This window comes from Sturnira hondurensis, unplaced genomic scaffold, assembly GCF_014824575.4.
Source record: "Sturnira hondurensis isolate 20B ecotype Veracruz unplaced genomic scaffold, ASM1482457v3 Scaffold0022566, whole genome shotgun sequence".
Classification (NCBI taxonomy): Eukaryota; Metazoa; Chordata; class Mammalia; order Chiroptera; family Phyllostomidae; genus Sturnira; species Sturnira hondurensis.
This window is the reverse complement of record NW_028095197.1, coordinates 8,545,442-8,569,313: the sequence shown is the minus strand read 5'-3', so window position 1 is coordinate 8,569,313 and position 23,872 is coordinate 8,545,442. Positions and strand designations below refer to the sequence as shown.

General features: G+C 43.6%; 1 protein-coding gene and 1 pseudogene across 2 annotated transcripts; one reads left to right on the top strand and one right to left on the bottom strand.

Moving 5' to 3' along the window:
* Nucleotides 1-852: 852 nt before the first annotated feature.
* Nucleotides 853-1,731, bottom strand: LOC118979851 (ribose-5-phosphate isomerase-like; annotated as a pseudogene).
* A 3,150-nt stretch (nt 1,732-4,881) lies between these two features.
* On the top strand, nt 4,882-23,648 carry ZBTB5 (zinc finger and BTB domain containing 5). Of its 2 annotated transcripts, XM_037035775.1 has the most exons (3): nt 4,882-5,006; nt 6,906-6,957; nt 19,233-23,648. In XM_037035775.1, the coding sequence occupies exon 3, from the start codon at nt 19,237-19,239 to the stop codon at nt 21,265-21,267; it is 2,031 nt and encodes a 676-aa protein (XP_036891670.1). In that variant the 5' UTR covers nt 4,882-5,006; nt 6,906-6,957; nt 19,233-19,236; the 3' UTR covers nt 21,268-23,648. The 2 variants fall into 2 exon arrangements, with proteins under 2 accessions (XP_036891670.1, XP_036891669.1); XM_037035774.1 differs by lacking the exon at nt 6,906-6,957.
* Nucleotides 23,649-23,872: the final 224 nt, after the last annotated feature.

Here is a 23,872-nt window from a genome sequence, read left to right as displayed (position 1 = left end):
AGTGTTCACCAGGGTGGGGCAACCCACTTCGTTGCATTGTGATATTGTATGTGGGGGAGGGGTCCAAGAGGGAACAGTGCCACTTGCTCCACTCTCTGCTGGTTTTCAGTCACTTCCCTGACTACCCACAACCAAATTGAGCCCTTCTGGTGCTGATTCTCAGTCAGTGGATTTGTGTACATTCTAGGACCCTGTGGGTCTCCCCAGTAAACTCTCCTGTGAGGCTGGGAGTTTCTCCCGCTGCTGCCTCAACCCCCGCAGGTATTTTCAGTCAGAGGCTTGAGGCTTTATCTTCCTGTGCTGGGACACTGGGTTGTGCAGTCTGACTCTCTCCCTTGTTGTTCCTCCCGGTTTTTATCTGCGCGTGAATGTGGGACTGCCCAGTCTACAAGCTACTGCCTCCTCCACTCTGCCAGCTGCTGCCTTGCCTTGAGTCCTCTCTGCCCCGCTGCCCATCTCCACCCCTCCTACAGGTCTGGATGAATGTTTCTTCTTTAACTGCTTGGTTGTCAGACTTCCCTACAGTTCGATCTTCTGTCAGTTCTGGTTGTTTTTTGTTTTTAAATTTGTTGTTGTCCTCGTTTTCGTTGTGCAAGGAGGTACAGTGTGTCTACCTATGCCTCCATCTTGGCCAGAAGTTCTATTCTTTTTTTTAATAGTAAAAAATATATATGTTTGTATTTTTCTTTATAAAAGAAGACATTTAATAACACCTCACAAGACTGTATTTAACTCCCCAACCCCCACCCTGCCAACTGGCACAGGTGCATTAAATCAAAGGCTCTTGGAGAGGCATGTCTACCTTGGCTGTGGGCTGGAGACCCAAGGTGAACACACTTCACTCCTGCAAGATCAACAGAAAGGTTTCTCCCTCGTATTCACTGAGCCATTCCGTATCCTGAAGTAGACTCTCTCAGCCATGTTCACCACACCTGAGATCATTTTGATAGCTATGTTGTTCGCTTCACTTCAGTTGTGCACCCACTCAAACTTCCAGTCCAGGATAGAATTACCATTATCTGTCATTATGGGACCTGCCTTGGTGACGTCCTTTCAAAGTTTAACCTTACCACCAAACTTCTGAGTCACAGCTCGACTCCCTAGGACATAGCTCATTGGGATAACCTTCACAGGGATTCTTTTGTGCCACTGATCCCTAAGGTTCTTTGAATCTTCTCCTAAAATTGATGATCAAGATCAAGTGATTGGCATATCCCACTACAGTCTTATCCTGAGTCACGTAGCCTCCACTGCTCGTGATGAGATAGATTGAGATCAGCATCTACTTCATCATCACCATAGATGGTGAGGTCAGTCTCTGGGTGTTGGTCCAGGTCCCTGAAAGTTAAGCTGTGCTGAAGGATGAGGTGAGAGGCCTTGAAGGAGGTGGGATTACAGAGGTTCACATTCTCTTATTTCACTCTTTTAGCTATTCGCTGAACAGCATGGACAATTTGAGAACCACTTTCAATTCTCAGAACTTGCTTACTCCTCATGCAAATATCCACCTCTTCTCTGATTTCCAGCTTTTTGGCCTCTTTAGCCCTAGACATCATGGAGGGGGCTGGGAGGGCTCTGTTAGCTTCCACACCACTGGTGCTTGTTTGCCCCATGTTGCCACAGGTCCCGGGACTGTGCTCACCCCAGCAGCTGCCTGTGGGACCCTGGGATCCAACTTTGATCTTCTTTCTCAGGATAGTTTTGGCTAATTGGGGTCCCTTGAAATTCCATGTAAATTTTTGGATGGATTTTTTTTTTGGCAAAAAATATTGAGATTTTTAAATAGCAGTTGCATTGAATCTGTACATTGCTTTGGGTAATACTGCTATCTCAACAATATTGTCTTTCAATGGAATGTGTTTCCTTTTATTTATGTCTTAATTTCTTGCAGTAATGTTTTGTAGCTTTTTATTGTATATCTTTCAATTCCTTGTTTAATTCCCTAAGTATTTTGTTATTTTAGAACCTTTTGTAATTCTCATAATTTCCTTTTGAGATTGTTCATTTTCAGCATATANTACATTGCTTTGGGTAATACTGCTATCTCAACAATATTGTCTTTCAATGGAATGTGTTTCCTTTTATTTATGTCTTAATTTCTTGCAATAATGTTTTGTAGCTTTTTATTGTATATCTTTCAATTCCTTGTTTAATTCCCTAAGTATTTTGTTATTTTAGAACCTTTTGTAATTCTCATAATTTCCTTTTGAGATTGTTCATTTTCAGCATATAGAAATGCAACTGTGTTCTGTGTGTTGACTTTATACCCTGGTACTTTGCTTAATTTTGTTAGCTCTAATGAATTTTTGTGGACTCTTTAGGGTTTTCTTTCTTTTTTAGATTTTACTTATTTATTTTTAGAGAGAAGGGGAAGGGGGGAGAAAGAAAGGGAGATAAACACCAATATCTGAGAGAAACATCGAACAGTTGCCTGTTACACACCCCCACCTGGCAACCTGGCCTTCAGCCCACGCATGTGCCTTGACTGGGAATTGAACCGGTGACTTTTTAGATGGTGGGATGACACCCAATCCACTGAGTCTCACCAGTCAGAGCCACGGTCTTCTAAATATAAGATTATATCATGTGCAAACAGAGATAATATTACTTGTTCCTTTCCAATTTGGATGCCTGTTATTCTTTTTCTTGTCTAATTGCTCTAGCTAAAAATTCTAACATCATGTTGAAAGTAGGCATCCTTCTCTTGTTCCTGATTTTAATGTTAAGTCTTCAAGTCTTTCACTACTGAGTATGATTTATTTACTGTGGATTTTCATATATAGTTATTATGTTGAGGTAGTTTCCTTCTATTCCTTATTCGTTGAGTGGTTTTTCTAAGGATGTTGAATTTTGTCAAATGCTGCCTGCGTAAATTGAGATGATCATTTCCCCCCTTCATTCTTTTTTTGTGGTGTATTACACTGATCAGTTTTTATATATTGAACTATCCTTGCATTCCAGGAACAAATCCTACTTGGTCATTAGTGATGAAGGAGTCATAGAATATATATATCTTTATTTGTAATCCTCTATAGATGCATATTCAGCTTTTTTTTCTTCTAACAAAGCTGTGATCAACAGCCTTCTACATATTTCCCCAAATTTGTGTATTTAATCTAGGTTAATAAGTGTGTTTCAGAATACACAGATTTCCAGATAGGAATTGCCAGTTAAGAAATGAACACACATTTAAAATTTTGATAGATACTACTAAGTAATCTTCAGACACTGTGGACTATATAGGAAGGGGCCTATAGTACTCCTAAGTACTGAATATACACATCTTCTAAACTTTTGCTAGGTTGTAAATTTGCTAGGTTGAGATGTTTAGCTCACAACATTTTTGTAAGGGTCACATGTGAAAAGATCTCTCATACCACCTGGCTTATTCTTAGCATTTTTTATCTTTTTATTTCACTGCCCAATCTGGCAATAAATTAAGGGCTATAAAATGTCAGGGAATTTTAAAGAATAGAATTTACCATCAGATTTCATTGAGCCTTTAAAGGAAGAAACCCCAATAGCGATATTTCCAACCTGTAACGTCTTAAGAGATGCAATAGCTATAATAACATTTGGATATTAAGTTCTGAAGCAGCGGGGGCAATTAAAATAAAATTTTTTTAAAAGTCTACCCTTTCCATCCCCCTCCCCCAAAAGAAACTAGAGGCGTTCCCCAGCCTGCCTTGTCTCTGGAGCCAAACCGAGCTCCCAAACTGCTCCCTCACCCCGCCTCTCCTCCCGGCAAGGCCCCTCAGGATCTTTCCTCTCTCCCCTTCACCGGAGGAAGGAGGTCTTCTCCCTGCCCTAGGGTCCAGCACCCTCAGAGGCCACGCCAGACAGTCTCCCTTCAGGGTCCATCCCAGAGTGCATCAGGGACCCGAGAGCCACCCGGCGCTTGTTCTTTTCTGACCCAAGTCCGAAACCATTGCACGTGTGCAATTTTGTTTTGGGGGAAGTTGGTTTTGGAGACTGGACTTCGAAGACCTGCGGCTCGAAATGTGGAGCATTGTTCGAGTCCGAAGCCCAGACCCGCTTGTCATTCTCAGACGTCACAGCTGCGAGAAGCCGCTCTTGAAGCTACTCCTGGGACTGGACCCAACTGCTGTTGGTGCTGTTGGACCCAACTGCCGTCAGCATTGGATCAACCTTGTTCGCCTGGATTTTGGCTAATTTAAATAACTTTCTTTGAATTTTATTTTTTCCAAAGTCTACCACGTGAGAATTCAACTTCTAAAGTGGTGCGTGTGTGGGTTCCTCAAAACGCACTCTCTTTCCATACGCAGGCGGGGGTCACCAAAGGGCCAGCACCGGCAGTGTGGGAAAACCCTTCATGTCCCGTGACCACTGGAACGCACTACCCTGAGGGCCCGCCTCCCAGCAGTCGCGATTGTGATCGATGGAACTAGCAGAAAACCCTCTCGCCTCAATCTCAAAGGGTCTTGATTGGCTTGACACACGTAAGCTTTTCCACGGCCCAAACCTAGAGCCGCTTAGGTGGTGAATTCCTCCTTAAAGGAGTTTGATAGCAGCTTTACGTGTTGTAAGAAACACAGAGATTGGTCGCGGCGCTCACGGAATAGGTTGGTAGTAAACACAGGGACTCCTGGGCCCGTGGATTGGTCACTGTTCCGGGGCCTGGTAAATTCTTCCGGATTCCGCGCTGGCTGGCTGCTCTCCTTCCCCGCCCCCGCTGCCTCCCCTGCTAATTGGCCACAGTTCTGCCCTAGGGGAGGAGGTGGTGTAGGCGTCATCCAGCTGCGTCACTTCCGTTTACTGTCGGCCGCCGCCGCGGTCCGCTCAGATCCGCTCAGAATACCGCGGCGAACGGGCCGAGGGAGCTGGGGGACTGGCGGCGGGGTGGGCGGGGAGGGTGGGCGGAAGGGGGAGGGAACCCCACTCCAGAGACACCAGCCTGGACTTCCCGCCTCCTCCGACACTGTGGAGTCTGATCTGAGAAGGGTCATTGCCTTCACCGCCGGGAAGGGGGGCGGAGCCCGGCTCAGGTGAGGAGACCCTGTCAGTGTTAGTGGTGGTGTTGTGTGTGCGCGGGCTCACTCTGGTGGAGACTGTTGAGCCCTGGGGGTGCTGGGCTAGTGGTGCAAGCAGTGTCGCGACAGGACATCTGGGGGGCGCGCAGACTCGTACTGGTGCCCCTCGGCTACCCTGCCTGTGTTTCTGAAGGGGTATTGTTACCCTACGGAGCGGAGGGCCAGGAGGATGGGAGGCGGGTTCTTCTGCGCAGGCGTCCCCGGTGTCCTGACGCCCGCCCGACGCCCTGCCGCCCGCCCGACAGTGTGTCTGCCCGGTTGGGCGGGGGTTCTTGCCCCCTCCGATCTGGGGGCGGAAGGGGTAGATTACGGGGATGCGGTGGGATAGGTCTCCGGACCATTGGCCTAGAGGATCTGCGGAATGGGGTCGGGTGGTTCCCTTTCCCTCCTCTTTGGTCTCCTTAAGTGACAAGGTTTCCTTTCATCATAGCAAGGCCAAGGCGGTCTGGAATCGGGAACTGGCTGCTGACCCTGGGGGGTGGAGCCAGTGTTTTGGAACGGCCCAGCTTATTATCGGAGGACTGAAGTGGTTACAGGCATTTATTGAGTGCCCATTACCGGGCTTTGTGGAACTATAGCCGCTCCACCTTCTCCTCTTGTAGATTGGTACATGAATATGTAAGACAGTGAATTAGGGGAGAGTTGAAGTTTAGGGGTTTTTTTTCCCTTCCAAAATGGGTCATTTGTTTTTAAGTGAGTCTGCATCCTGGCATAGTGGAAGGTACTGTAGAAACTAATTCCTGAAAAGAATACAAATTCTAGTTTGTATTCTAACGTTATTTGGAGGAAACTTTTAAAGTAAAACCAAAGTAAGGTCTTGATTACTGATATACTCGGATTCTGATTAATTTGAATGAAAAAAAGTAAGAAACTCTTCACATTCAAGAGTTGAACAAAAATTTTCCCCCAAACTTGTTAATATATAGGGTGGAACAAAAGTAAACTAAGTTTTCTCTGTATTATTTGTTACTTGCATTATTTTCCATAGGAACAACTGTCAACCTACTTTTGCTCCAATCTGTACTTTTCGATTATAGTAAATAGAAGGTATTACATGCATTGGGATTTTTAGATGTTGAAGTGCTTTCCTAATCCTTAATGGTTTGTTATTTTTGTATGGGCAAGGGTGCCTTAGATAATATAAAAAATGTGGGCTGGGTGTCTCTATTTTCTAGAGAACTTGCTTTTCATGTGTTAAAGTCTTAGGATTTCCTTGTTGAGGGTGGTTGGCCCTAAGCTAAAAGAGTAGAGGTTGGGGGGGGGGGGCAGGGAAGAGGCTGGGGAGAGAAGAAGTTTTAGAGAAAAGCCTCTAAAGGGAGCAAAGGCCTCCCATTATTNCTGGGTGTCTCTATTTTCTAGAGAACTTGCTTTTCATATGTTAAAGTCTTAGGATTTCCTTGTTGAGGGTGGTTGGCCCTAAGCTAAAAGAGTAGAGTTTGGGGGGGGGGGGCAGGGAAGAGGCTGGGGAGAGAAGAAGTTTTAGAGAAAAGCCTCTAAAGGGAGCAAAGGCCTCCCATTATTGCTTTAACTGCCTCTGGAGATTTCAGCAAACTTGGGAAGGCTGGCCTGGCCACTGCAGCCAGCTTGATGACCTGCCAGGTAAGACTCATCGGCTGGAAACTTGTTCTGGGCCCTTGGATTTTGCTGAATAAATGAACCAGAACTTTTTAAAGAGTCCCAAAATCAACTTGTTTTCTGATATGCAATTTTTTTTCTCCTAAAAGTTGTGTCAAAACAGTGTGATTAGCCGAAGATACTGGCAAGCTGTTTTCTGGCTCATTGAGGTGTCTCTAGCAAAATTCTGGAAGATTTGGAAGAAAGGCATCTTATAATTGAGTGTTTTTCTAAATTTAGGGTCAGCAGTCTCACAGGAGGCTTTCTTGCAAGACCCTCATGAGAAGTTGAGGTAATTTTTAAAAGTCACTGGATACAAAATGCATGTGAATGTTTTAGTATTTAAAGTACTTAGCATGAATTCTATGGAGTTCTTTTCAGCGTGGGTGAGACTGAGTACTGTCTAGTCCGCAGTCAGATGCAACAACACTTGCTGCAGTGCTGACACAGGGTCTTGAGTCTACTTCAGTTTCTTGGAAGGGAAAAGAAAAACCTGAGGTATTGATTCCATGTTAGTGTTCAACTTTTTAAAAAAAAAGTACATTTATTATAAACAAATGCTTTCCCCCTCTGCAGTTTTAAGCTTATGACTTTTAGTTTACTGTACTTAACATTTCTCAAATGTAGATGTTGTCCAGTAGAGCCAGCTTTTGTTGGTGCAGCAAGTGGGATGGAATGTAGCACTACACAGCACCTTTTGTCTCAGTGTGCAGTGAACTTCTTGTGCTAAAAGATCAGCTGTTTCTGAGTGAACTATTGTTCTTTACAGTTGTTTTCATCATTTTCATCACTGAATGGTTGTTTTTCATCTCCAGACCAATTTGGAAGGAGGGATGACTTTCTACGTAATAGATAGATGGAGAGTTGATTTATCTTCCTGACAGCTCAGACATATTAGGTATTGTGTTGAGCACTAACTTTAGTGTAATATACTAGGCATAGATAACTTTCTAGGTATTCAGGATTATAGTTTTGTCTGTAATTTTCCTTCTGATCTTCTAACATATTTGAATGATACGTTTAAGATTCCAGTATTTCCTTGATTCTAAAACAGTTTTGCTCCCATTTTAATCTTGAAGACAGAATGCCATCAGTAAGCATTATGCTATAGCTTAATTGACAGCTTTTTTTTCTTTCCTACTGTTACATGAAATATGTTGCATCTTATAATCATTAACATCTAAGATTTAATGACATCTGGTACACTTAAAAGACTTTTGTACCAATTGATTCACTATAATGATAACCAATTCATTTTCCAAATTTGTACTCTGAAGAAAGTTTGTTATTGCCCTGACTGTGTGGCTCAGTTCCTTGGAGCATCGTCCCGCACCCCAAAAGATAGGGGTGAGTTCGGAGGCAACCAGCTGATTGATGTTTCTCTCTTACATTGTTTCTCTCTCCCCCTCACCAAAAATCAATAAACATTTTAAAAAAGTTTTAAAATGTGATATTGAGGCAATCCTACTGGAACTGATACTTTTGTTTTCATATAAATGGAATTAACAAAGTGTTTGGTTTCTTTTACTAACTTTGAAGGATGTTTGAGGGGTGAATCTCTTAGAAATTAGACTTGGTAGTCTGTTACTTTGTGTACTTGATAACAAGTTTACAAATGCTGTATTTCCAATTTAAGTTTAAAATGATTAGGATGAATCATGCTAAACACAATTCTGAATATATTATTTATTCTGAACATATTTTTTGGTGCAATTGACTTTTCACTATACCTTCATTAATCCATTATAATTTAAAGTCCACTCAACAGTCTTCCTCTAAAAATGTAAGACCTTCTGTTTAGCTATTCTGTTTTAGTCTCTCCTGCAGTGAGGTTTTGAGGAAAGATAGGGAGAAGAAAACCACAGTTTTGGGGCTCAGTTGTGAGGGGAACCCACAGATGGTACAAAAATCTAAATACATTTAGTAACATACATTATAGTCTCTATTTTAAGTGGAATGTCTAAAGCAACTCCAAGGAAAAGTATCAGTTTCTTGCTGAATGCTGTTGATTTGCTAAGTGATTCAGAAGTAAAAGAATATACAACTTTGAAAGTAGACTAGGTACAAAAATGAATGGAATCTATTTTTTCTCTGTTGGAAAGGCACTATCAATAATAGTGTCTACAAAGCTTGGGCATGGCTTTTTTCTCGATAAAGTGGTTTTGTTCATTAGGAAATATGTTTCTTGATGTGTCATGGTAAAAAGGCAATGAAAGCTTTTTTCCAAATTGTTGAAAAGGTTGTATGTGGGGAGCATAACTGAGGGTGCCAGGCAACATTTGCTGAATAACAGAGGAAAAATACAATTAGAGGTCTTAAGCAGATGTTAAAATAGATACACTTTCAGATTTGTAAGTAGCTAAAACAGGCCATTTCTGGTTGGTCTTTTATACCTTTGTGAAGTTTGTAGGATCTTTAGAGCCTTAACTGGCTACAGATGTTCTTTTATTCCCCTAGGTAATCAGCTAGCTGGCTATTCATTTTAAATTTTAGGAAAAGATAATACCTGGAAATGGAAATTTCTAGGCCAGTTACAGTGGGAGTATAAAATTCTAAACAGGATAAAGCAGTGAAATTTGTCATAAATTACTTTTAAGTTTAAAGGTAGTGTTTTCAGTCAGTCATGTAACTGGCTGTCTTGGGCATGCCCATCTTTCAGACAGCACTCTGCAAGATGAGTTCTGCCTTCTCTTCCCACTGCCTCTTGCTACTGGTTCCTCCCCAGCACTGCCTTCCATGATCCTGGTGCAGAACAATAATCAGGGATCAGACCTTTGGGGAGAAGGCAAGGGTGACAGAGTACATTCCTGGCAGCAGGCTTCCCTCCCATACAGTGAAAATCTTGGTCTATCCAACCCTGTCAGAGAGGTGGTCTGTCAGGGCGGTGGCGAGAAGGCAGAACTCATCTTGCATTCTCCTCATCTTCCAAACTGGGGTCTGTTGGCCATGGTGAAGGCTTGGCATTGGCATTAAGGGAGGATTTGAGTAAGAGAAGTCCCTCTTGCTACCTCTTCCACAACCCTTGCTCTGATTTTTACTCCAGTAGCTGTTATTTTACACACCTGTCTTTTCACTATCACTGACCTCCATCCTTGACCTTGAGCCTGCTTTTCACCTTTATCTCCTTACCCCCTCAATCTCTTAATCCTTATTCTTAGCCTTGCTAACCCTTATAACTATATACTATTCTCTCCTGAGTATTCTGTTATCATCCATCTAGGCTGGATCTTACTGGGGGCATCTTTCCAGTACAGCAAAGTGAGGTTTTGTAGTTGGACTTGGGTTTATAACTCTTCTCCTTCACTTACAGTGCTGGTTGGGTGATGTTGGCCCTAGTCATAGGGATGACAGTTATTCCTTGACAGTCATCCATCAGAGATAATATATGTAAAGTACCTCTACAACCTGGATTTTAGTAGGTATTCAACCCTTGCATCCCATCCAACTAACCTTCCACCCTCCAACTAATAAAAGTATAATAGTATACTATTATACTTTTATACTATAATAGTATACTATTATACTTTTATACTATTATACTTCAGTGGTACACTGAACAGGTGCTTTGACAGTTTGCTACCATAGTAACAGGTGAAAGGCATACTTTGTGATGATCTTGGAAGGTAATATTGCTGAAAAAATATGAGGCAATTTCACAAAATTGAGTAGCACAATATATGTATAAATTGAAGACTGCCTTTACACTGTAGTCTCATTTAGAGACTACAAATACATAGGTATATTTGAAGAATGAGATCCCACATACATGCATTTTCCATATGTGAAACTGATTTATGTCAGTGATTTTCAAACTTTTGACTTCGGGATTCCTATATACATTGAAAAATTATTGATGAGTCTGAAAAGTTTTTTGTGAGTTATAGCTATCAGTATCTAACATAGTAGAAATTAAAATTGAATTCATTAAAAATAATAAACCCATTATATGTTAATATCAATAACACAGTAAAATAGTTACCAAAATATAACTATTTTTCCAAAAAAATTCTTAGAGAAAAGAATGGCAGTTTAAAAAAACAACCCTGCTCTGGCTGCTGTGGCTCAGTGGGCTGAGTGCTGGCCTGCAAACCAAAGTGTCGCTGGTTCAATTCCCAGTCAGGGCACATGTCTGGGTTGCAGGCTAGATCCCCAGTAATGGGCATACAAGAGGCAACCACACATTGATGTTTCTCTCCCTTTCTTTCTCCCTTCCTACTCCCTCTCTAAAAACAAATAAATAAAAATTCTTAAAAAACACTATTTTTTAGAACAGTTTTTGATTTCTAAGAAGATTGTGAAGACAGAATAGAGAGTTTCCATATACCCACAATCAGTTTTCCTATTATCACTGTCTTACCGTTAGTATGGTAAGTTTATTATAATAAATGAACCGTAACTGATACATTATTAACTAAAGTCCATTCTTTACTGAGGTCTTCTTAGTTTTCACCTCTTGTTCTTTTTCTGTTCCAGGATCTCATCCAGGACACCACATTACATTTAGTCATCTTATCTCCTTACGCTGCCCTTGGCTATGACAGTTTCTCAAACTTTTCTTGTTTTTGATGACTTGGGTAGTTTCGAGTATCGTCATTTATTTTGTAGACTGACCAGTTGGGGTTTGTGTGATGTTTTTCTCATGATTAGACTGGGATTGCAGGTTTTTGTGGGGAAGACCACAGAGAGAAAGTGCCGTTCTCATCACATCAACATGTGATGTCCACTAACGTGCATACTATGAACATACTGATCACCACTGGTGGTGCCCTAGATCACCTGGCTGAGAAAATGTTTGTCAGGTTTCTCCACTGTAAAGTTACTCTTTGCCCCCACCTTTCCACTGTCCTCTGGAAGGAAGTCACTATGCATAGCCCACACTTAAGGAGCGGGGAATGTGCTCCATCTCTGTGAGGACAGAGTAGCTACATAAATTATTTGTAATTCTTCTGTTCAGATTTGTCTCTTCTCTCCCATTTATTTATCTCACCAACCATTTATATCAGTATGGACCTATGGTTATTTATTTTACACCTTGGGTTATAATCTAATATTATTTTATGTATCTTTTTGCTTAAAGTATTTCAGTTTTGGCCCATAAGAGCATTTTCTCTTATTGGGTCCTGTTCCTTTCATATATTCCCATTATCATGTTTATTTATTTGTAGCACTTTCTTACCTTCTGGCACTACAAGATTCCGCAGGCTTATTTTGTATATTTCCTGCCTCAGTTCTAGAATCATTTCTCCAAGAAGCCCTGATTCCTTTTATTAGCGAATGGTATTTGAAACCAACATCTGTGCACTGGGTATGTTCAGAGTGTCATTGTTTTGCATTTTGCAAATTTCTTTAATGTCTAGTTTAATAGAAGACAGGTTAGTTGCAATGTAAAATCTAAAACTATATTAATGAACTTTTCATAGTCTGTTGCATGAAAATACATTAATTTATATCTTGCACTTTGAATAGATTTTTTTAACCCATACCTTATTTTGTAACATAACCTCATGGTTACAACATTAGTTATTTGGAAAATGTTGATTCACTGAGTTTTGTAGATCTTTCAAATGTTGACATATTTATTATACAATATTTTTTTAAATCACATTTTATTAATGTCACTAATGATCTCATTAGAAGAGCCCTGGGAAGCTATCAAGCTCACAGTGACAGATACAGATATTTCAGAATTCTAATTTTCACGTGAAAGCTCAGATTTTGTCTTAGGCAAGAAATACTGGAAGTTGTTTTCCTTGAAATGACAAGTTCATTTTATTCATTTCCAAGAAAATGTCTGGCGAATGCTCAAGTCTGACTAACCATAGTTTGTCATTCATTCTTCCAAGTAAAAACACTGTTCTCTGAAAAAAGCAGTGAATGTTGCTTATGACTCAAAAATTGAACAGTATTTTTTCCTTGAGACAACATCTTATTTCAACATGCAGCACAATTACTCCCAAGTGTACTTCCCATTTTGTCTCACATAATATTGGAAAAGACATATATGTATTCATGAATCAAGACTAAATAACACGCCCTGGCTGGAGTGGCTGAGTGGCTTGAGCGCTGGCCTGCAGCCCAGCAGGTCGCTGGTTCAATTCCTGATTCCCAGTCAGGGCACATGCCTAGGTTGCCGGCCAGGTCCCCCGTTGGGGGCTTGTGCGAGGCAACTACACATTGATACCTCTCTCTCTCTCTCCCTTCTTTCCCCTCCATCTAAAAGTAAATAAATAAAATCTTTAAAAAGAAAAAGAACCCTGACTGATACTGTGCTTAAACGTGAAAATATTTTTACAAAAATTATCTGTGAAGTGATGATAGTCTTGAGTTCAGAATTATGTACCTCATGGCTAACTTTTCTGATGACTCGCTGTAATCATAACATCAGTTGGGAGCATTCACTATCCAATACCTACCTTGCTACCCTTACCTGTTTTCCTGCCAGAATGGATACACAGCTCCCCCCACCTGAAACCTCTCCCCACTTTTACCTTTGTCTAGAATATCCTTCATATCTCATTTGATCCTAAACCAGCACCTAGCTCTGTTGTCAGTGCCACCGGGAGTGTGTAGTAAGGCTAGTATGTAGGAGCTCTCCCTGTAGCTTTGAATCTCAAGCATGTGATGTGTATACTGAAGGAACTGTTGGAGGCCATTCATTGCAGAGGAAGTAGCTGAAGGAAGCTTCCTAATATACCAGTGTGACTGTGGATTTGCTTTCTAACCCTTCAGAGTTCCTTTGCTGTCTGATTATCTGCAGCATCCCAAGTCTCTGCTTTCTCAGATGTCTTTAGCCCAAGTAAGCCAGAGTTGGGTTCTCCTGGTTCTAAGTAAAAAGCCTTACCTGACAGACTATTATAAATACATGTAGCTGTATTTTAATGTACAAATTAATTAGATTTTTAAAAATATACTTTATTGATTATGCCATTACAGTTGTCCCATTTCCCCCACTTCATTCCCCTCCACCCTGCACACCCCCTCCCATCCACATTCCCCACCTTTAGTTCATGTCCCTGTGTCTTTAGCTTCTACATTTCCCACACTACTCTTGCTCTCCCCCTGTCTATTTTCTCCCCACCATCTATGCTACTTATTCTCTGTACCTTCTCCCCCCTCTCCTCCTCCCACTCCCCTGTTGCTACCCTTCCATGTGACCTCCATTTCTGTGGCTTTGCTCCTGTTTTAGGTGTCTACTTAGTTTGCATTTGTTTTAGGTGTGGTTGTTAATAACTGTGAATTTGCTGTCCTTTCACTGTTCATATTTTTTAGCTTTTTATTTATTTTTATTTTTAATATATTTTATTAATTATGTTATTACAGTTGTCCCATTTCCCCCCTTCATTCCTCTCCACCCTGCACACCCTCTCCTTCCCACATTTCTTCCCTTTAGTTCATGTCCATGTGTCTTAAGTTCTTTAGCTTTTACGTTTCCCATACTACTCTTGCCCTCCCCGTCTATTTTCTGCCTGCCATCAATGCTACTTATTCTCTGTACCTTTCCCCACCTCTCCTCCTCCCACTCCCCTGTTACTAACCCTGCATGTGATCTTCGTTTCTGTGGTTCTGTTCCTGTTCTAGTTTCCTTAGTTTGTTTTTATTTTAGGTGTGGTTGTTAGTAATTGTGAGTTTGCTGTCATTTTAGTATACATGTTTTTATCTTCTTTTTCTTAGATAAGTCCCTTTAACATTTCATAAAGTAAGGGCTTGGTGATGATGAACTCCTTCAACTTGGCCTTATCTGAGAAGCACTTTATCTGTCCTTCCATTCTAAATGAAAGCTTTGCTGGATAGAGCAATCTTGGATGTAGGTCCTTGTTTTACATGACTTGGAATACTTCTTTCCAGCCCCTTTTTGCCTGTAAGGTCTCTTTTTAGAAATCAGCTGACAGTCTTATGGGTACTCCTTTGTAGGTTACTATCTCCTTATCTCTTCCTACTTCTAGGATTCTCTCCCCTTCATTTTAATCTTGGCTAATGTAATTATGATATGCCTTGGTGTGTTCCTTCTTGGGTCCAACTTCTTTGGGACTCTCTGAGCTTCCTGGACTTCCTGGAAGTCTATTTCCTTTACCAGATTGGGGAAGTTCTCCTTCATTATTTGTTCAAATAACTTTTCCACTTGTTGCTCTTCCTCTTCCCCTTCTGGTACCCCTATAATTCAGATGTTGGAACGTTTAAAGATGTCCTGTAGGTTCCTAAGCCTCTCCTCATTTTTTGAATTCTTGTTTTTTCATTCTGTTCTGGTTGAATGTTTCTTTCTTCCTTCTGGTCCATTGATTTGAGTCCCTGTTTCCTTCCCATCACTATTGGTTCCCTGTGCATTTCCCTTCATTTCACTTAGTGTAGCTTTCATTTGTTTATCTAATTTGTGACTAAAATCAACCAGTTCTGTGAGTATCCTGATCACCAGTGCTTTGAACTGTGCATCTGATAGGTTGGCTATTTCTTGGTCACTTAGAATTATTGGCTCTGGGGCTTTGAGCTGTTCTTGAGCCATAATGCTTTGGTCTGTTTGCACCTGTTGCTTATGAGGGGCGGAGCCTTAAGTGTTTACCAGGGCGGGGCAACCCAAGTGTCTGGGTTGTGATGCTATATGTGGGGGTGGGGTCAGAGGAAAAAAACGGCACTTTGCTCCGCTCTCTGTTGCACCTCGGTCTCTTCCGCCACCACTTTCCCGAAGCAAACTGGGCCTTTCTGATGCTGATTCCTGTGTGGGTGGGCTTGTGTGTGTTCTAGGACCCTGTGGGTTTCTCCAGTGCATTTTCCTGTGAGGGTGGGAGTCTCTCCCTGTGCCTTAGCCCCCACAAGTATTTTCATTCAGTGTTTTGAGACTATTTCCCATCGCTGGGACCCTGGGTTGCGCAATCTGTCTCGCTCCCTAGTTATCTGCGCATGAACGTGGGACTGCTGCCTGGTCAGCCAGTGACCTTGCACATGGTGTGTCCTGTCCGTGTTGTTCCCCCCCCACCCCCCCACCCCCCGGTTTCTCAGTCGCTACCTCGCTGGGTCTGCCTGTTGCCACCCCATGCCCGGGGGCTTCCAGCCACCACCTGGGTGCCCAGGGTCTGTCCGGTGCCGCCTTGAGCACCTGGGATGCCTTGCTCTCCCAGTGTCACCGCTTCCTGTGCTGCTATCCCTCTCCACTTGGCCATCCGACTCCGCCCCACCTACCAGTCTGGATGAATGTGTCTATTTTAATTCCTTCGTTGTCAGACTTCCATACAGTTAAATTTTCTTTCAGTTTTGGTTGTTACTTTGTTTCTGAATTGTTGTTGTCCTTATTTTGGTTATTCAAGGAGGCATAGTGTATCTACCTACGCCTCCATCTTGGCTGGAAGTTCCTTCTTTTTCTTAGATAAGTCCCTTTAACATTTCATATAATAAGGGCTTGGTGATGATGTACTCCTTGAACTTGACCTTATCTGAGAAGCACTTTATCTGCCCTTCCATTCTAAATGAAAGCTTTGCTGGAGATTTCTTTAGTTATTCGAGAAAGCCAGTTGAGAAAGTATGTGGTGATATACATTATTTTGTTAATGACTTTTAAAACAGTATTTACTAATGTTTACTATGTGGGGCTTCTTAATGCTAAGTGGCACCTTAGAATTGAAATTTCTCATTAACTTAATTTTGGGACAGCAATGGGGGTTTGGGAATAAAACATTCAAAGTATATATACGGAAATGCCCTTTCCTAACGAACAGAAGCATCTGTTTGTTTGTATGGTTACACAACTTTATTCTTCAGTGTCACCAAGTGTGAGCAGCAGATATTGTCTGGGCTCTAACCGGATCCCCTTGATCCTTTTACTGGTCTGTGCACCCATGGTGCAGCTTCTGTATGCTTTTGCTTCTGATGGCTTGCATCTGACTCTTAAGAGGACCAGGTGTTTGGGTGACTGGCATCACTTTGTGCGTGGGCCCAGAGAGCTGGAGGTGCCTGGCAGTTTCTGTACCCCTGGAGAGGCTCTGAGCTGTTGATGACTAATAACGCAGGGCTACAAAAACTGGTTCCTTTGTCGTGAGCTGACTTAAACTCATTTATACTCCAGAGCTTCCCCCCAGACCAGGCTTAGGCTGGGATTTTGCCCCAAATAGCACCCTTGCTTGGCTGCTGCTGTTTTCCTGTCATGCTCCCCACTCCTCATTTCTCCTAGGAGAACCTCCTTCATAAATCACTGGCACTTGAATCATTCTCTCAAGGTCTGCTTCTGGGAAACCTTACCTAAGGTGGTATGAATCTAAGCCATCTTCATATTTGTAGCCTTTAGAATCACTTTTGGACATTACAGGAATGCCCTGCTATTTCCACTTCATTCTTGGAATATCAATGGTGGCACTTCGGCGTGGCCAAAACATATGTTTAAAAATGCTACTGCATGAGCCTCAGTGACGCGTGCACTGGCTCGCAGTGCCTGTGGTGTCATAGATGAGACATGAGACAAATTCACATGGACTACTGAGGGTGAGACATGAGACAAATTCACATGGACTTTGCTGTGGAGGAAAAGGAACAGCATGGCTACTCCTTCAAGGGGGGGAGCGCCTTGGAGCGGCCTGGCAACACTCTTAAGGGGAGAGCGTGCTGACCCTTGCCTAGACAGGCTTTTATTGTTTTTTTTGCATAAGAGTTCAGGTACAACTTATTATCATTGTCAGGCAGTGAACAGTAGATAGTATACAAAGCACCATTAGGGCTTCTTCTAAGTTAGGGTCTATCAGCTAAAAGGCTACAGAACTTTGGGAAAATAAACTCATTTTCTGCTTGGGCTTTTATCATTTAACTAAAAGCATTCTTAGCAAAGCAGGCTTCACAGGATTGTTAGGAATTCTTTCTTATGCCAATCACCCCAGATCCCGCTCTATCTGGCAAAGGGCTGCACCGCCTCCCCCATCACAGGTTTTCAGNGGTACAACTTATTAATCATTGTCAGGCAGTGAACAGTAGATAGTATACAAAGCACCATTAGGGCTTCTTCTAAGTCAGGGTCTATCAGCTAAAAGGCTACAGAACTTTGGGAAAATAAACTCATTTTCTGCTTGGGCTTTTATCATTTAACTAAAAGCATTCTTAGCAAAGCAGGCTTCACAGGATTGTTAGGAATTCTTTCTTATGCCAATCACCCCAGATCCCGCTCTATCTGGCAAAGGGCTGCACCGCCTCCCCCATCACAGGTTTTCAGGCTTCAGTGGATTAGAGCCAGGCAGCTCTTCTCCCAGAGGACATGAGGACTGGGCTTTGTCAGAATAGCCAGGGGGCGAGGGTCCATCACTCCCTCTTTGTTGCAGCCCCCCGAGTCCTTCCATGATGGCCTCCCAAGTGATTGTGTCTGGCTTAGGTTGCCCCTCCTCTGAGGAGTCTTACCCATCATGGACTATTGACCATGCATTGGGGCAGGGGATGAAGCAGAGGCAGCGTTTGCTACCAGAGACAAACTTTGTCTCCTTGTGGCTCGCATTCCGGAGGTCGCTCACTCAGCCTTAGCCATGGGAGGCAGTAACAACTCCTGAAACCAGGCAGAGCAGTTCCCAACACCCCAGCTGGTGTGGCTCACTGGATTTAGCACCAGCCTGCGAACCAAAAGGTTGCTGGTTTGATTCCCTGTCAGGGAACATGCCTGGGTTGCGTGAAAGGTCCCCAGTTGGGGGCGAGCAAGAGGCAACTAGTCAATGTGTATCTCACACACTGATGTTTCTCCCCTTCTCTTTTCTCCCTCCCTTCTTCTTTCTCTGAAAATAAATAAATAAAATCTTTAAAAAATGCTAATGCATCAGTTACATTAATCATTTGGTTTAACTCATGGCTTCATTTTACCTTAATTGAGTTATACATGTATTACTGGATATTAAAAAGCTGCTCTTAAAAGTCTGTTAGTGCATTCAGAGCAAAAGATTGCCCTTCTCTGCATAACTCGTCCTTACCGATCCATTCAGAAATATTGGTCAGTATATACTGTATTGCGTTGCCCGGCATGTGATATAATAATTATTATTTAAATATTAGATCATCGGAAGCTTCCTCTCCTAAAATGCTTTACATAACATAGGAATTATCTTTTCCACAGCATTTAATAGATACTTTCTATAAAACCATTTGGTACTAATGCCTTTTCAGGGGCTGGGGAGTAATATTTTGGCAGCTTTTTCTAACTTCATGTGTATGTGGTTCTGATCTGTTCTGGCTCTCTTCTTTTTAGATTTTAAGAACAAATTTTACCAAAAGTATATGTAGTTTGCTAAGTAAAGATCACCTAAAGAATCAAATAGTCAGCCCTGGCTGGTGTAGCTCAGTGGATTGAGCACGGGCCTGCGAACCACACAATTGCAGTTCGATTCCCAGTCAGGGCACATGTCTGGGTTGCAGGCCAGTTCCCAGCAGGGGACGCACTGAAGCTGAGTCAGCATTTGCTCCTTGTTTGACAGGTGTTTAGTCTATGTGCCCATTACCAAAAACATCACAAACTTTTAAAGATCCAAGTTTGGCCCTCCACACCTTTCTCTTCATCACACCCTCTGCTCTGGCTTTGACTTCAGCTTTTTTAAGTCTTAACACTTTCTTTTCCCATAGGATCATGGATTTTCCTGGACACTTTGAACAGATCTTCCAGCAACTGAACTACCAAAGACTTCATGGCCAGCTCTGTGATTGTGTCATCGTAGTGGGAAACAGACATTTTAAAGCCCACCGCTCTGTACTGGCAGCCTGCAGCACGCATTTCCGAGCCCTGTTCTCAGTGGCGGAGGGAGATCAGACCATGAATATGATCCAACTGGATAGCGAGGTGGTGACAGCAGAGGCCTTTGCCGCACTGATTGACATGATGTATACCTCTACCCTCATGCTGGGGGAGAGCAATGTTATGGATGTCTTATTGGCAGCCTCTCACCTGCATTTGAACTCTGTTGTTAAGGCGTGTAAACATTACTTAACGACAAGGACGCTGCCCATGTCTCCCCCCAGTGAGCGTGTTCAGGAACAGAGTGCCCGCATGCAGCGTTTCTTTATGCTGCAGCAGCTGGGACTAAGCATCGTGAGCTCAGCCCTCAATTCCAACCAGAGTGGCGAGGAGCAGCAGGCCCCCCTCAGCTCGTCGATGCGCGGTAACCTGGATCAGCGGATACCATTCCCCATGAGACGCCTTCATAAGCGCAAGCAGTCTGCAGAGGAACGGGCCAGACAGCGCCTCCGACCCACCATGGATGAGTCTTCCATTTCCAATGTTGCACCAGAGAATGGGCCTTCGGGGGTTCATCCTCGAGAGGAATTCTTCTCACCAGATTCTCTGAAAATTGTGGATAACCCTAAGGCCAGCGGGATGACTGACAACCAGGAAGACAGTGCCATCATATTTGACCAGTCTTTTGGTGCTCAAGAAGATGCCCAGGTGCCTAGCCAGTCTGACAACAGCGTCAGCGACATGGCGCAGTTGTCCATGGCTTCTCGCGCAACTCAGGTTGAGACTAGTTTTGAGCAGGAAGCTGCAACTGCGAAAAGTGGCTTTCAGTGTGAAAATTCTGAGGTCGGCCTTGGTGAGAAGGAGCACGTGAGGGTGGTGGTGAAGTCGGAGCCCTTGAGCTCTCCCGAACCTCAGGATGAGGTGAGCGATGTGACCTCACAGGCAGAAGGCAGTGAATCTGTGGAGGTGGAGGGAGTTGTGGTCAGTGCTGAGAAGATAGACCTCAGCCCTGAAAGCAGTGATCGGAGCTTTTCAGATCCCCAGTCTAGCACTGACAGGGTAGGCGATATCCATATCTTGGAAGTCACAAATAACTTAGATCATAAGTCCACTTTTAGCATTTCAAATTTTCTTAACAAGAGCAGAGGAGGTAACTTCAGTGGGAATCAGAACAATGACGATAATATCCCAAACACCACTAGTGACTGCAGGCTGGAGTGCGAGGCCCCGTACTTGTTGAGTCCAGAGGCCGGGCCTGCGGGTGGGCCCTCCTCGGCCCCTGGCTCCCATGTAGAAAACCCGTTCAGTGAGCCTGCAGACTCCCATTTCGTTAGGCCTATGCAGGAAGCCATGGGCCTGCCATGTGTGCAGACATCAGGCTATCAAGGAGAACAGTTCGGGATGGATTTTTCCAGATCTGGTTTGGGCCTCCACTCCTCCTTCTCCAGGGTAATGATGGGTTCCTCAAGAGGAAAGGCCAGTAACTTTCCATACTACCGCCGTATAGCTCCCAAAATGCCAATTGTAACTTCTGTCAGGAGCTCGCAGATACCAGAAAACTCTGCTAGTTCCCAGCTAATGATGAATGGGGCCACATCCTCATTTGAAAATGGGCATCCTTCCCAGCCTGGCCCTCCACAGTTGACCAGGGCGTCTGCTGATGTCCTGTCGAAGTGCAAGAAGGCTTTATCAGAGCACAATGTCTTGGTTGTAGAGGGAGCTCGCAAGTATGCCTGTAAAATCTGCTGCAAGACTTTTTTAACCTTGACAGATTGCAAGAAGCACATCCGTGTTCACACAGGGGAAAAGCCCTACGCCTGCCTGAAGTGTGGCAAGAGGTTCAGTCAGTCCAGCCACCTGTACAAACATTCTAAGACTACGTGCCTGCGCTGGCAGAGCGGCAGTCTCCCAAGCACTTTGCTCTAACCCTGACCTCGAGATCATGCTGATGCCAGTTGTGGGACCGAAACTAAAATGTGTTTTGGCTAAGGGCTAATGCCCCTGGGTTGGCGGTTTCAGGCTGTCTGACGGCTCTTGCAGGTTTCCAGGACTCGGCAGAGAACTAGTAGCGCGAGTGCTGCTGTGTTTCTGAGTGCGGTGCAGGCTCTCAGAGAGGGATGCAGTCCTGCGAACCACGTTCTTCCTTAGGGTGGAGTCATGCAGTCAGAGTAGTTTATAACTGATGTTAAAAGTGGCACATGTAAAAATTAAAAGTTAAAGTGCAAAAAACCTTTTTTAGCAATTTTTGTAAAACTCTGTGAAGCATTTAATTAAATTTCTTATACCCTCTGATGGGAATATTATATACCTGTACAGTGACATAAAACTCATTGATGTGTAACCAGTGGCAACCTTGTGCCCATCTAAAAGGCCCTCGAGGACGACACGCCTGTTGGCCACAAATGCTTTAAAGCCTACCATGAGCAAGTCCTCAGCCTCAAAAAGTACTGTATTTTTTATTTTTGTCTGATTTGCAGTCACAGACACTGCACTTCGATGGTGCTGACACTGGGTCCAGAGTGAGTGTTCTCTGGGCTGTTAGGTGTACATACTTTTGAAAACATCACTGTTAGATGTTCTAACAATTATCGTGGTTTTAGAAACAAAGTTGTAAATGGAGTGTGTACTTGTAGGGAGTGACAAGTAAGATACTGTTTCTGTGTGTGCTGTTTTAGTATTTTAACCAACTTGTATACATATGTTACAATTCCATGTTTGGAAGTCAGAATAAGAGCTAGTGTTTGTCTTTGTTCTGATGATGTGGAGTCCTGTTTTGTGGGATCTGTCATAGCACATTCACCCTTTGCTCCATCCAGATTTCGGGGCCAGTCCGGCCTCACATGGCTCACCCAGTGACACACCTGTCCTCTGTTCACTTCTTCACCCTCTCATGCCCTGTATAGGCCTAGATTGCTCTTTTCGGTTACAAGCTAACCAAAAACCGCGGGTGTCATTACTGTTACATACTCTGAAGTATAGAATGTGAACTTTGGTGCTTGTTCCGGCCCAGTACTGAGTGTTTGTAATCCAAACACAGCAGTGTTCATAGGTATTTTCCAGACTTTATAAGATGGTTGGATTGCCCAGAACTAGAAGTCACCTAGTGGATTCTGAGACTGTTGGGAGAGAGACCTTTGGGTCACTGTCCAGGGCCTCTTCGGGTCCCACTGCCTCACCTCCCCAGCCCACCTTGCAGTCATCCGACCCTGTGCTGTCAGGGCTGCTGAGGCGCCTGTGTCAGGCTGAGCCCTGGCTGAGCGCTTCCTGGGAACAGCACAAGTTAATGTGTCTCCATAGAGCTCCTGAGGTCAGTTTAAATCATGCATGAACATGTGCTCATTTTTTAGACAGCTTTTTAAGACACCAACCATTGTGCATAATTGAGAGAAATCCTTTGGTTCTTCTGTTTAGAAGGCTAAATGTGTGTAGCCTAAAAGAAAAATCAGCCTTCTTCCTCTCAGTCTAGTGTGCGCAGTTCACGCAGTCTGCGGATGCACACCTGTCCGTGGATAAACTCACAGTGTTCATAGTTGGCTTAGCATCTCCTGTGGACAGATTCCTGGGGAGGAAAGGACAACAGACTCCTCTCCTTTTTAGCAGCCGTGGGAAAGAAACCACTGGCGGACACGGTGTCACTTGTGAAATTCAGGGCTGTGTGTGGCTGATTGTCAGCAGTTGGGTTTTGACTTGATGTGAGGAGGCTCTACATCCACCCGTCTACATGGCGCAGGAACCAGTGTCTTGTGAGATTAACCATGGGAGAGGGGGGGTCAGCGCGGACGACAAGAGGCCTGCCTGGGCCTGGGGAGAAGAACCAGTGGCGCCAGGAGGAGCAGTGGCAGCCCTTCTTCCCTTCCACCTGAAGGGGGTGGTGCCGGGAGGCTGCCCCCCACCTCATCTCAGGCTTAAGTGGACTTTGCTTGGGGCCGTCTCCAGCCCAGTGGCCGGAGCCCTGCCTTTCCCCTGCTAGGTGGGGTCTGGAATTGCTCATCTACCTCTTAGTCAATCAGTTTCCACGTGAGAGAAGCAAGCGTGCGGGCCAGTGTCCTCACACAAACCGGATGCTCACACAGAAGTTCAGAGGCTCCCCGGGGACCGGTCCAGGGCTCCTGTTATCCGTAGTTTCTACCTGAATTCTGACTGGTATTGGGTACATGGATTTTGATTGATTAGCCTTAATTATAGCCTGGCATAATCATTTCTGGTGAAGAAATCATAAAGTTCTATCAGGGCACCTATGTCAGTGGTGCTCTCCTGATCAAAATTTGAGATTTTGAAATAAAAAATTTGTCACATTCATAATCTAACTAAATATGTGTTCTTTTTCTGCACTTAGGTTAATTTTAAAACAAAAAAATAAAGGGCTATAGTATTACTTTCTCTGCTAATACTGCTTTGACCAGAATATTTTTTTAAATCAAGTCTTGTAGAAAATACTCTAAAGCTCTCAGTAATAACTGTTGGTCATTCCCCTCAGTTTAGGCCCCTCTGCCTCGCCTGCACCCTTCGTCTTTGGGCCGTGGGCGTGTGT